General features: G+C 36.4%; 1 protein-coding gene across 4 annotated transcripts in view; it reads right to left on the minus strand.

The window, feature by feature from the left end:
- Window positions 1–9,409: 9,409 nt before the first annotated feature.
- The window catches only part of ADAMTS6 (ADAM metallopeptidase with thrombospondin type 1 motif 6), a 128,272-nt gene continuing 125,139 nt past the window's right edge, over window positions 9,410–12,542 (minus strand). For all 4 annotated transcript variants that reach the window (XM_039364932.1, XM_039364922.1, XM_039364907.1 and 1 more), the window contains one exon: window positions 9,410–12,387. In XM_039364932.1, the coding sequence (XP_039220866.1) occupies window positions 12,278–12,387 (110 nt within the window). In that variant the 3' untranslated portion in view covers window positions 9,410–12,277. The remainder of the gene's footprint in view (window positions 12,388–12,542) is intronic.

The raw sequence follows: 12,542 nt of genomic DNA on the forward strand, positions 1-12,542 counted from the left end.
CAGGAATCCATGGGAACAAGGAATAATGCATTCACCATTATTTACTCCAGCCAGGGAGTCACTCACACTATTCACAACCCCAATACAGCACTCCAGACAGGGAGAATAACTGGGAGCATCCAAACAACCCAAATCACACCAAAGAACTGGCATCTACTCAAACAAACTGGCCAAATGTTGCAATTGCTCCCAAAAGGAAGTCAGTACACAAGGGGGTAGTCAGAGAGGCAAATCCTGATTCTGGTACCTCCAGCACTGAATGGGGGGAAATAGAATACTGGGGCACTGCAGGGACCCCAGACAACCCATCTACTGGGTTTGGGAATGAGGGACTGTGTTTCCATGATAGGTCCATTGTGGACTTGGAGAATACCACAGAACCACAAAATACTGGGTGGGACGTAGAGGGTCCCGATAGCCCACAATCAGGCAGATCAATCAGGTACAGTATGGAGCAAAGCCCTAGTCTCCAAGCCCAGTGGGCAAGCAAGCAGACCAGGCAACAGAACCCAGGTCATGGGGACCACCAGGGCAACAAAGAGGGGGCAATTCCAGTACAATAACTACACAGGAAGGTCAAGGGTGTTCTCAAAATCTGAGGAGGTCACAGCGGGTTAGAAGACTTCCCAAACACCTTGAAGATTATGTGAAGTTGCTGTCAAGCCAAGGGAAATGAGGGAGGTACCTACTGCTTGGGGAGTTGGAATTGTGGGTATTGGACACTCAATTCCAAAATGATAGCATGGTACTATGTTATAGAGTGGCTATGAAGTAGCTTCAACTGTATGTGCAGTTCAATAGTGAATAGCACACCACGTTCCTTTGTGAGGTCGTGTATACCTATCTGTATAGGTTGATTATGTTTTATCTGGAGGGAAGGGGTGTTGTGTCCTGAGCCTGCAAAAGCAGGCTCAGGACGTTGCTATGGTCCCAGGGTGCTGCAAGCATGCGCAAGGCGCGAAAGTGCACCATCTCTTGTAACCTTTCTGCCCGGGGATTCTATTTAGTGCAGTGGTTCTCAACCTTTTTAATGCCGTGACCCCCCCAACCGGTCGTAAGTCGAGGACTACTCAACCGGTCGTAATTTGAAGACTACTCAACTGGTGCAGCACCGTTTGCAGAATGGGACTTTTGACGGACTCAGCAGGGCAGAGACAGCCTGGATAATTCCTATTGGCTTTTGAAAGCCAATAGAATTAGACTCTATTCAAGAGAGTCTATTCTATTGGCTTTCAAAAACCAACAGAATAAAAGGGAGTAGCACAGCTAAGGAAAAGGGGAAAATAAAATGGCGGACTGCGTTGTTTGGCAACCCCCGTGAAATGGTCGTCCGACCCCAAATGGGGTCCCGACCCACAGGTTGAGAACCACTGATTTAGTGTGAGAGAGGCCTGCGAGCCTCAGAGTTGTGTTGAAGTGAGCAGAAGAATAAAGCAGTTGTTGGCTCCAGAATGTGTGTTCTTCTTTCGCCATTAACTCGAGGACTTAACAGTTTCTACAACAATGCCTTTGTTAAAGCAATATTTCTCAACCTTGGCAATTTTAAAATGTGTTAACTTCAACTCCCAGAATTCCCCCCATTTTGTTAGCTGTGGAATTCTGGGTTTTGAAGTCCACTATTTTAAAGTTGTGAAGGTTGAGAGACATTACTTTAAAGGGTCTCAAAAGATTTGGATTCTGTTGGAATGTTTGCTCATCAGTTGTGCCTCTGGTTAATGATGTGGGGACAAAATGATAGATAACCAGGCCCATCCAAAGTTTTCCTAGGGTTATTTGCATGTTTGTTTTAGCACTGTATGTACATATAAGGAATTGTTAAACTTGCAGTTTTTTCCCAATTTGGCCATAACATAAGTCACCTATTACTGACCACTCCAGCCAAAGAATAAACAAACATTTTACTGCTGATAAACTCTCCTCCTTTAGCTTTGGAGTCTGTGAAGCCAGGAGTTCATTTGGATCATGTATACAAAATGGGTAACTGCATTCCTGACTCTGTTCAGTGCCATGATGCTTGCTATTTTCCAAAACAGCACTGTAAACAGTGACAATTACTGTCCAGACATTTTCAAACACAGCAGGGTATTGGCTCAGAGAGTGATGGAAACCCTGAAATAATATATAAATATTTTGAAATATACTGTAAATCAAATACGTACACTGCAAAATAGGAGTGGAATATTTAGTCAGCCAAAATACTTTAATTAGGAGACCTTTTCAGTGCTTATTCACCAGAGAATTAATCAAGCTGTATACCGTTTATTATTGAAATGATAAATTATGCTTCAAGTGTTTACAGTAGTTATATAACATATGTTCACAAATAGTAAAAGGTTCACAAATTTCATTTATAGGACTTGGATTTTAGTCCCCTGATAATTCCTGTTGCTTGTCTCTGGACTTGTTCCATTTTGGCTGTATACTTTTAAAATCATAACTTGACGAAAGTACAATAAAGTAGAACTATTACTTCTTTTGATTTGGAAACAATTAACTTATGGCATTTCATCAGCCCATGCTTAATTAACTTGCCATAGTTTGTACATTTATCATTTGTAACAGGGCAAAGTAACCTGTCTACTCAAGTGTTATTTCTTCTGTTCATCAATTTTGCAGTAAAGTGCCTTTCCCAATGCTTCCAACACGATTAAAGTCCTTGTAGTAGCTCATGTGCTGAAGAGAGTACAATTAGCTCAAAATTAAAAGCACAAAGACTGAAGAAGCTGCTGGTACCTGTTGTAAGGACATTTGCACACCATGTTTCAATTCCAAAACTGTTTCACTTCACTCCCTTGACACAAAAGAGGAAGGAATATAATTTTTTTAAAAAGCAACCAACCTTTCTGATGCTTTGCATGCCTTTCCCAACAGAAATGGGAAACAGAATTCTTCTTAATTTCATGCACACAAAATCCAGCCAGTATTCTCCCTAAGATACCAGGAGGAGAAGTCAAGCAAGAATGTTTGCCAGTGAGGAAAGAGAACATCCACAAGCTTGGCAGTGTTTCACTGCTGCAAAAGAAAAAGTGGTTTTGTGTTTTTTTTGGCAATTTGGGTTACACCTCAATTCAGCTGGAAATGAATGGACTCAACTGCCAAATTCATCTAACACTATTATATCACAGAGATTCAGAGAGCTATTTTTCAACAGGTACTGAGTGCTGTGATCACATGAAATCAGCTGTGGAACACGAAAATATTGGCTATTGTTCTTTTATGCAAGGTTTAGGCCCAGGTAAACTGAATCATGGACAAAGTATTGAACCAAAGTCTGTGCTGTGCTTAATTTTTCAGTTTGCAATTGTATTTTATTTAATATGATTTTGCTAAGCTTGCTTGTTTCAAATATATTTAGAACATAAGGACTGGAATAGTAAGAAATAGGGAACTGAAAGTAGCTGATGGATGCAAGTTCCAATGTACATGGGTATACGTGGAAAGTTATGTTCAGCAGGTCAGCAGGAGGTGGGTAAGAAGTCAGCAAAAGTCAGCAAAAGTCAGTGGACCTTTTGACTATAGTCTTAGAATGAGAAAGGGTATAAAAGATTGGGACTGGACCTGATTGATTTGCCCTTGGCCTATAGCTATCCTTTTGGAATCTGCGATGCCATATGGTCCTCATTGCAATGGGTTATTAATGTAAGTGATGTTGTGTTATTATGCTTGCTATGTTCCAAATCGTTAGCAAAATAAACCTCTGAATCTTAAAATAAGAATTATTGTTTTGTGTTGCTGTCTCTTGTCTTTTCCATTGGTTTTTTCCACGACAGTTTTTGGTGTGTTGGCTGGGAAGAGAATGTTGCTGGAAGAAACCTCCTGTCCAGCTAGGATTTCTGACTGCTTCCTGGCTTTGGGCCACAGGTAACCAGCCCGCTCTCTCCGAGCACTCACAATCTACTTTGGATCAGAGGTTAGAAAAAGGCCCCTTTCCTTGGGACCTTAGGGTAGATAGATAGGGCAGTTGTTGTGATTTAGTTAGTTAGTTAAGCCTGTCCTCCTAATCTGGCAATAAGGGAAGAGTCACAACCGGACTTGCTTTGAGGACAGACTGATTGTGTGGAAGCATCATCCCTCATTGGCAAAACAGTCAGAGCAGGTCTCGTGGCTGGGACCTGGTGAGGAGCTGACAAAGTCCTGGGAATTGATCAATCCTTTGCATTGATTAGATGTTGCGCCTATGAGCAAGAGTCGTACTTTCATGTGTTATCTCTTGCAGCCTCATTTATGAGGGGTTTTTTTTTTTTGCTCCCTCATCAATGACGCTTGGCAAGAAATATGGTTATGTCATTTTTCCGGTTGCTGGTGATTTGCAGATTCAGCTCTGAAATAGTCATTTCGAAATTTGTACTTTGGGTTTTTATTTGAGCTGTGTGAAGATGAAGGCATGTTGTTTTTATTTTCACCCTTAGCTGATATTGTGTATTGGATATTTTTGTGTGTATGAAAAAAGAGATAGTGTTTTAATTGTTTGTTAAATTTGGCAGCTGTGTTATTTTATTCATCTGCATTATCTTTGTAAATAGTGAGAAAAATCATGCATTTCTGTTTCTTATCATGTATCCAATTCAGCAGTGGAGTGATAAGACTATCTTTTAGTATAATGGTGCATTGCATCAATTTATCAAATGCTTGAATATCAGCTTTATTCATATAGTACAGTAGCTAGTTAACACATAGGATGCATACCAAACACTCAAGCCAGATCAGCCAGCAAGTCCTTATAATCACAAATAGATTATTGGCTTTGTGTCAAAAACAACCATCCCAGCTGTTTAGAAAGTAGACTAATCATGGCAGAAATTCATCTCATAGTCAGTGGTAGAAAACATCAGAGGTTCTAGTTAAAAGGATAAATCAAATTCATAAATTCAGATTAAAGTAGGTTTTGAAATATTTAATAATCTCATTCTTATGGTTCCTGGTAACGATAAGGCAGTTCTCTTCTGGTTCACCATCCTATTATAGAATTAATGAGAACCTTTATCTTTCTAGCTTTTCCCCCCTCCCATGATGGCTTAGAGTTTCAAAAAAATCACTTTGCATTTTAAGAATCTCTGCTAATAGAGATAGGTTCTTAGATAAATATCTAATCTGGTTGTTGGATTTATGGCTGGATTTAATTGGAATGAATGCATACAAGGGTTTCATTTACTACAGGCCATCTGAATAATGGTTCTTCAAAACACATTTGTCTTTATAACATGACAGCTGCTTGAAACTGCTGCTGCAAGATACACCAGTCTGCTTTAGAACATTTTCACACCAAGGACCTTGAGCATTATTGTTTATAAATACAAATAAGTTCTTTCTACTTCATAAATGGAAAAATATACAGCAAAAGTAAATAATCCAGGCCTTATAGTTTAAGGCTGCTTTCCCTAACATGGTCTTTGCCAAAGGTTCTGTGGCTCTAATTCCCATTAGTTTTGTTGTCTGGGAATTCTGAGCTACAGTTTCCCTGAATCTGAAGAGCACCATATTAGGGAAGTTGTAACTAAAAACAAATAGCTTTGAGGCATCGATCAGTATAACTAAAATGTTAGAAAGATAAAAGCAATGCCAGTCTGAATAGGTATATATGGAAACTAATCAAGGAGAGAAGCAACCTAGAACTAAGGAGAAACTTCCTGATAGTTAGAATAATTAACCAATGGAACAACCTGCCTCCAGAAGCGGTGAATGCTCCAACACTGGAAGTTTTTAAGAAAAGACTGGACAGCCATTTGTCCAAAATGGTGTAGTGTGCAAGGTCCCTTCCAACTTTACTACTACTACTACTACTACTACTACTACTACTACTACTACTACTACTATCATCATCATCATCATCATCTTTACTTTATATTCCAGATATACAGCTAGACAGCCATAGAAAAAATACAGACTGGTCGAATTAAGATCTATTTTGCTCATTCATTATTATTTGAAAGTATCTCTTTGATTTGGAATGCTCAACTTTATATATCAGTGTTACAATTATTATTGGTACTAAGGAAGGGCAATAAAAATAAATAAATAACAAGAGTAAGAATGTCCCCAATACCAAAAAAAGTAAAACTGGTAGCCAAATGGCACATGTTGATAGGATAGTTTGAATGATATCAGCTTTGTTCAAGCAAGCTATACTCTAAAGTAGAGATGACCAAAAATAAAAGCAAGAAACAAGAACACTGTATCACTTTTTAAAAATTCTACAGAAGAATTTAAATATGCCATTCAGTTGCACGTCTGAATGTAGATGTACATTTGGCAAATGTATATATAAAGACAACAATGGCTGTTTCTCTCACCCTTTTTCCTGTTCAGAATTAATTTCTGATTAAAGACTATTATTTTATATTAGTTCTGTGTCATAGCCAGAATGGAAAGAATGGGAAACCAAGCTTATTAAAAAAAATCTGCCATTGTATATTGTGCAATGTCAGGCCAACTTTATACAGAATAAGTTTGAGTCAGGATTTACTATAGAGAAGTTTAAAAAATATAAATGTATTGTAATTACAGCTGAGGTTCATGTGCTACATAGTGCTTATTTCTTATTTCTCTTCATCAGTGTATAAGCCATTTTCACATATATGTGGGGTCCTTGATCGTTTTCTTTCAGATGTTTCATTACAGAAACTAGATAACATCATCCACACTGAAGTTGTTACCTAGTTTGGGTAATGAAATGTCTGCAAGAAAACAACCAAGCTCAGAGAATACCAAGGACCCTTCATTTCAGCCCTGAGCTACAAATATTTCCTCTATTAATATCATTTATATGTATGCTTCTGGAGAAATCTTGTATCAGCATAACAATGTACATTGCTTATAAATATTATAGCAAGAAATTCTGACTATTTTGGTTCTGTATGTAATGACAAGGTAGAAGAATAAATATTTAATATAGTAGGGAATGTAGGAGATGACCAGGCAAAGCCTGAGGGTGGGGTCAAATGCATCATCAGTTTGGAGTCATTTTACTTCCACAAGAGACCTACATTAACTCACTGACTCTTTTCTATCATCAATTTGTCTTGAACATTAGTAGAACAGATTCTTGTGTATAGGTAGCATATAATAAACTTGTAACTGAACTCCTGTTCCTGGTTACTTGCACCTGACAGGGAAATAGTTACAAATGTACTATCTAATGTAGTATTATAAATAATACAGACACTTTTTACATGTAAGAAACAGATTCATTATTTAACCTAACATCAATTTATGACATTGCTGCAATAGAATAGAAAATAGCTACAGTAACTTGATCTACCAATAGTTAATCTTTATACAGAGAAGCCCATATCATGCAGTCCCAATACTGAAAATCAAAAGAAGTATGTACATTATTAACCATAACTCTTATTTTAAAATAATAATTCGACCTGCAGATAGTCTGCAGCTACTCTCAGAAGTTACTTCAATGAATTTTAGCAGTAAGGGGGAGGGATTGTTGTGTTCGTATTGACCCAGAATTAACACTTCACCAACCTATTCGAAGATGATCTCTACAGATGACCTGATTTTGGACTTGGTACCATATCATTATCATACCTGCTACCAAAGACCTTCGTATCTAAACTGGAGCTGCCAACCAATAAACATGACACATTTCCTGATTTAAACACTTGTTAAAAAAGGATCAAATATTTTCTATTAGAAGATGTCATAGAAGCAGAAGCACATGTTAAAATCTGTGCACCTGCCCTCTGGAATAAGGTCCTCCCTAAGATCTATATGGCTCCCACCTTGATGCCCTTCCTTGAACCTTTGGCTAGTTGTTCAGATCCTTAGGTAAAGTGGATGACATTCCCATTTGCAATATTTTTTGTTTTGCTTTGTTTGGATTGCCATCTTGTAATTATTTCATACTTATTTTTTAATTATTCCAGTTATTTTTCAAAATTTTGTTGTTTTTATGCTACTCTTATTGTTGTGAGCTGTCAGGCAATGTGTGGGATTGGGCAGCATCCAAACTGAATAAATAAATAATAAAATGTTCTAGGAAGGGAAAGACATTATGAAGAATAAACAGGCTGTATGGTTTTACAATTTTGTTTTTAAGATTACCAATTTAAATAATTTGTTAATTGTAATAATACAGGCAAATCATGCAGGTTTATTCAGACTAATGTTCCAATTGTAGGAGATGATCAAACTGAGCCTGAGGGAACAGTCAAATGCCTCATTAGTCATGAGTCCAAGAGAACTAAATCCAGCCCACCTGTCAAGAGTGATTCACTTTTCACCTAGTTTCTTCTCTGCTCTCAACATGACACCATCTTGAATTTCTTTCTATTCTTAACTCCCACTAATTTCCTTTGACCATTAGTAGTTCAGATTAATATCCAGCAGCAAGGAAATCAAGAGCCAGGTAGTTCAAATGAATAGTTCAGATTCTTGTAGAGAGCTAAAGTGTACAATAAATCTTTATACACATTTGAACTGCCTGGATCTCCTGATTTTCCTGGTGCTTGACACCAATGTTATCAGTGTACATTTTTCATAGGTGTCCACCTGTGCTTCAGATCCTACATTAACAAAGAAAACTTTAAAAATCAAAATGGATTAGGTTAAAAATGGCAGGGGTTGTATTTGTAATCTAATAACTACAGTGATAGAAACAGAACTGAGGAAGCAACAGGATCAGGCAGGATAATATTCTCAACACTATGCTTCAGTGTTTTTGCTTTGTGTAATGTTCACTGAGGGATAATATGAAGCACAAGCAGTCAACAGAAAATAAATGGAAAAAGAAACATAAAATGAAACTTATTTTGATAAAGTGAAAGTTAGAAATTAAAGTATGCTCTTCAATTATTTCAATCTGTATTTAGTGAAAAGTTAAGACAACTTTAGAAATAATATCTCTACACCAACATTACAGACATCTCATTTGAGGGAGTTGGGGCATGTTCAATCACCCAATCTTCTCCTCCACAGTACCATCAGTCTCCGATCTCATCAGTCTCCTGACAGTTCAATAACCATTTAGATCAATGTTTTTCAACTTTAATTAGATTGCTGTGGAATTCTGGGAGTTGAAGTCCACACATCTTAAAGTTACTGAGGCTCAGGAACAGTTTTAGATTGCTAAATAACTAACCAAACCAAGAAACAAAACCTCCTGAAAGCATGGTGATCGCAATCCAGAAAATGTTGCTAATATGAATTAGCTATAATCTACATGGTAGTCTTTTTGAAACAATAGTTTGGAAGGAGCAATGGGTGGTAGTTTAGTCTATTGTATTGCATTTCCATATCACACCCAAAGGCGATCATAGCCAAGTATTGAGACAGCATAGAAACATCACTTGATGTATCTTTAACTAAAATGTAAATATACTTTCAGAAGTGCTTTAAACAATGTAAATATTTGTGCTTGCAAAATTCTTGCACAGTGAACAGATTGTTACCATAAGGCTCATTCTTAAAAGCTGCATTTTTTATTTTACTAAATTATCTGTGTTAAAAACAAATCTGTGCCTGGTGTGGAATTTTACTGCATTAAGTGTTACAAGCAGCAGAATGCATGACATGTAAGAACATGTGTTAGACAACATGGAAATAAATTAGCATATAATTTACAAAAGCAAAAACAATTATAACAATGTAACAGTGTACCACATAATACTGAATATAAAATAAGAAGCAAATAATCACAATAAAAGAATTCATTTTCATTCTGAACAGTTAAGGAAACTTTTGTTATCCATAGCATCAATGAACCCTTCTAAAAAAAAAACTTGGATGTATACTTTGACTGAACTGTAAGTTTGATAGTTTTAATTGGTGGCACTGCTCAATGGAAAAACCAACAGCGCATTTGTTTAATATCTGCTCTAGAACTGTTAATCTTCCCATCTTGGTGCAGCCTATACAAACATCATATTGTCATTATTTATGAATATAATACTTGGTCTATTTCATCATAATTACATAAATGGCTATAGTGTAGCAGCTGCAATGTCCTGTGCTGTCAGAACAAATGATTAATTTTTATTCAGAATTTTAATGGGGTGGGGCATTACATATTGGTCCATTCATAATTCAAATACATTCTGTGTTTTTTTTTCCTTTTAGCAATGCAAGTCAACATTGCTCCAAGGAAAGGGTTTCTTAAATTCCAACTCATTGCTCTTTTTATGCTTCAAAGTAAACACTGGATTCCCTGGTCATCTAGCACCAATGAAAGAGCAAAATATGCTTGTGAAAGCAGTCTTTGCAAAGGCAATGTCCTAAATGAGGTAAGAATAAATTCCATCATTTCTTGCTAATTGAAAAGTCACATTAAGTAATAAATATATTGATGTTTAAGAGGAACCAGAGGGTGTTACACTGTGGTATTTTGCCTAGAAAATATCCTCATGACAGCTATCTCTTCTATTGTACCTTTGCATAATCAAGGCATATTAGCACCAATATATTTTCTTAATGAACAAATATACAAAGTAATTCACCCACTAATTATGTTGCTCTCTTGCCTACATGTTAAATTCTAAATGTGTATAGTTTTCCTTCCTCAGCATTCATTCCACTAACAGTTGTGTAAATTGCAACTGAGCAGTAATGGCTCCGGGTAAGGCTAGATACTAAAAAGGAATTCTACTGCTCACATGTATGTGGAGATGACTGTCAAGAGGTAGCATCTGACAGGAGTTTGATGGTTATGGTCTACAGAAAACCCTACAGAAGGATTGTCAATATTTCTCCATAACACAAGTCTCTCTCTATTTCCTGTTAATTCACATTAGTTAAGTATCATTCAACACATTTGGCTTACTGCAGTTCGTTAAATATATTGACACATTTAGATACCATAACATGTTAAAAAATTTGTCTCATTAAGAATATTATTTTATAAAAGTGCCACTTAACTTCTAGTATTAATACAAGGTGTTGTTGTTGTTCACATCATCATCTCAATTGCACTACAACAAAGGAGGCAAATTGGACACAAAAGCACATTCATCAAGGACCTGCTGCAAACTGCAAGTGTTCAAGTACAATTATAATAATATAAACAAGTACCCACTTTCCTTATCTCTTTGTTGTCTGATTGACAAAGAAGGGACTAGGAGTGGGGGAAGTATGGCCTTCAGGCTTAACTCACAATGGATTTTGGAACTGTTTTATCCAAGGAGCTTGGCTTCACATTTAAGTACATTTCAGAATATTATTAGATTGATATAGTGACTATAAGAGTTATGGTACTTCAACTTGAAATATTTCTTATCAGTTACGTACTTTTTGATTGTTTATTTTGTAACTGTCCAAAAGTGAGAAAACTCATATTTTCTCTTCCTCGCATTCTCTCATAAAACATTCTTCTATTGTTTCAGTGAGGAAGGAAATGAACACCCAGAAGACTTTCAGCATGATTATTAGAAGAGACCATTCTCCACTATACAGCCAGTTCATCATTGATAATTACATAGTAATTAGTTGCCACAGAGATGCCTTTCTGTAATTGAAGGGAGAAGTTGTGAATTTGAGAAGGTTTGTTTTAAGCAGTCTCTACATAAGTACTGAAATAGTAAATATGTTCTTCACAACTGGAGTATGAATACATTCCCTTTAGTAAAAATCCCAATTTATTTGTAAAATGGCAAGATAGCTATAAACCTGCAGCACATATTTATTGTTTGATGCAATCAGGTAATACCTGATGCATTTTTAATAGCTTTATATATGGCTCACTGCAGTCCTCTGGAAATATGGATTATCCTTTAAAAAATTAGATGAAACAAAGGAAAATACATTTGTTTTACTTTGGATTTATAATTGCTTCTAAAATAATATTCCCAAGCCCACTTCTTTACGATAAGTTGTGGTGCTATATAGTAAGATAAAATAATTATTAATTATAAGCTATGACAGAGTTTTTAAAATTCTTCTTTACTTCTATAGATGACCAAACCATAACAACTACATTTTAACAATATTAAATACAAATGGATTCAGTGTCACTTCTAGGTCCATAATAACAATTATCTTAATGGTCCAAGGAGGTAAACAGGATTTAGTTGAAAGTACACATATGTTCTCTATGTGCTGGGTATAGTTTTCCATTTTGGCGTTGCCTCCTTATACTGTGTCCAGCACTTTGGATGAATAAATCCCACTTCACAGAAGTTAAAATAATTTTGTAATTCTGTCAGCTGGAGCTGACCAGTGGTTATATTTTCCACAGGGTGATAAATGTAGACTATCTAACTGGTTGCACGGTGCAGAAATCTTAGATGGACACATTTGCACAATGAAGCAACAAGGCACTTTCGATTTCTGCTGGTCAATGTCCTTGGCAAGTCTTGCAGCACATCTGTCTGAAGTACGCTCGACTGCAGAATTTGAACTTCAGCACCAGTGGGCAATAAGCCACTTTGTTCACATCTTTGCATTCTATTTGAGATACACAATGATTATATTGTCACATAAATTTAAAACATGCATAATGAAAAACAAATAGCATTGAATAAAATGCTTCTTAGTCTTATTCTGCTACAGCTTGTCATCTACAAAATAATGTTCACATTTAGAAAGGGATGTGATGCCTT

This window comes from Crotalus tigris, unplaced genomic scaffold (assembly GCF_016545835.1).
Source record: "Crotalus tigris isolate CLP2741 ecotype Arizona unplaced genomic scaffold, ASM1654583v1 scf7180000017592.2434428, whole genome shotgun sequence".
Taxonomy (NCBI): Eukaryota; Metazoa; Chordata; class Lepidosauria; order Squamata; family Viperidae; genus Crotalus; species Crotalus tigris.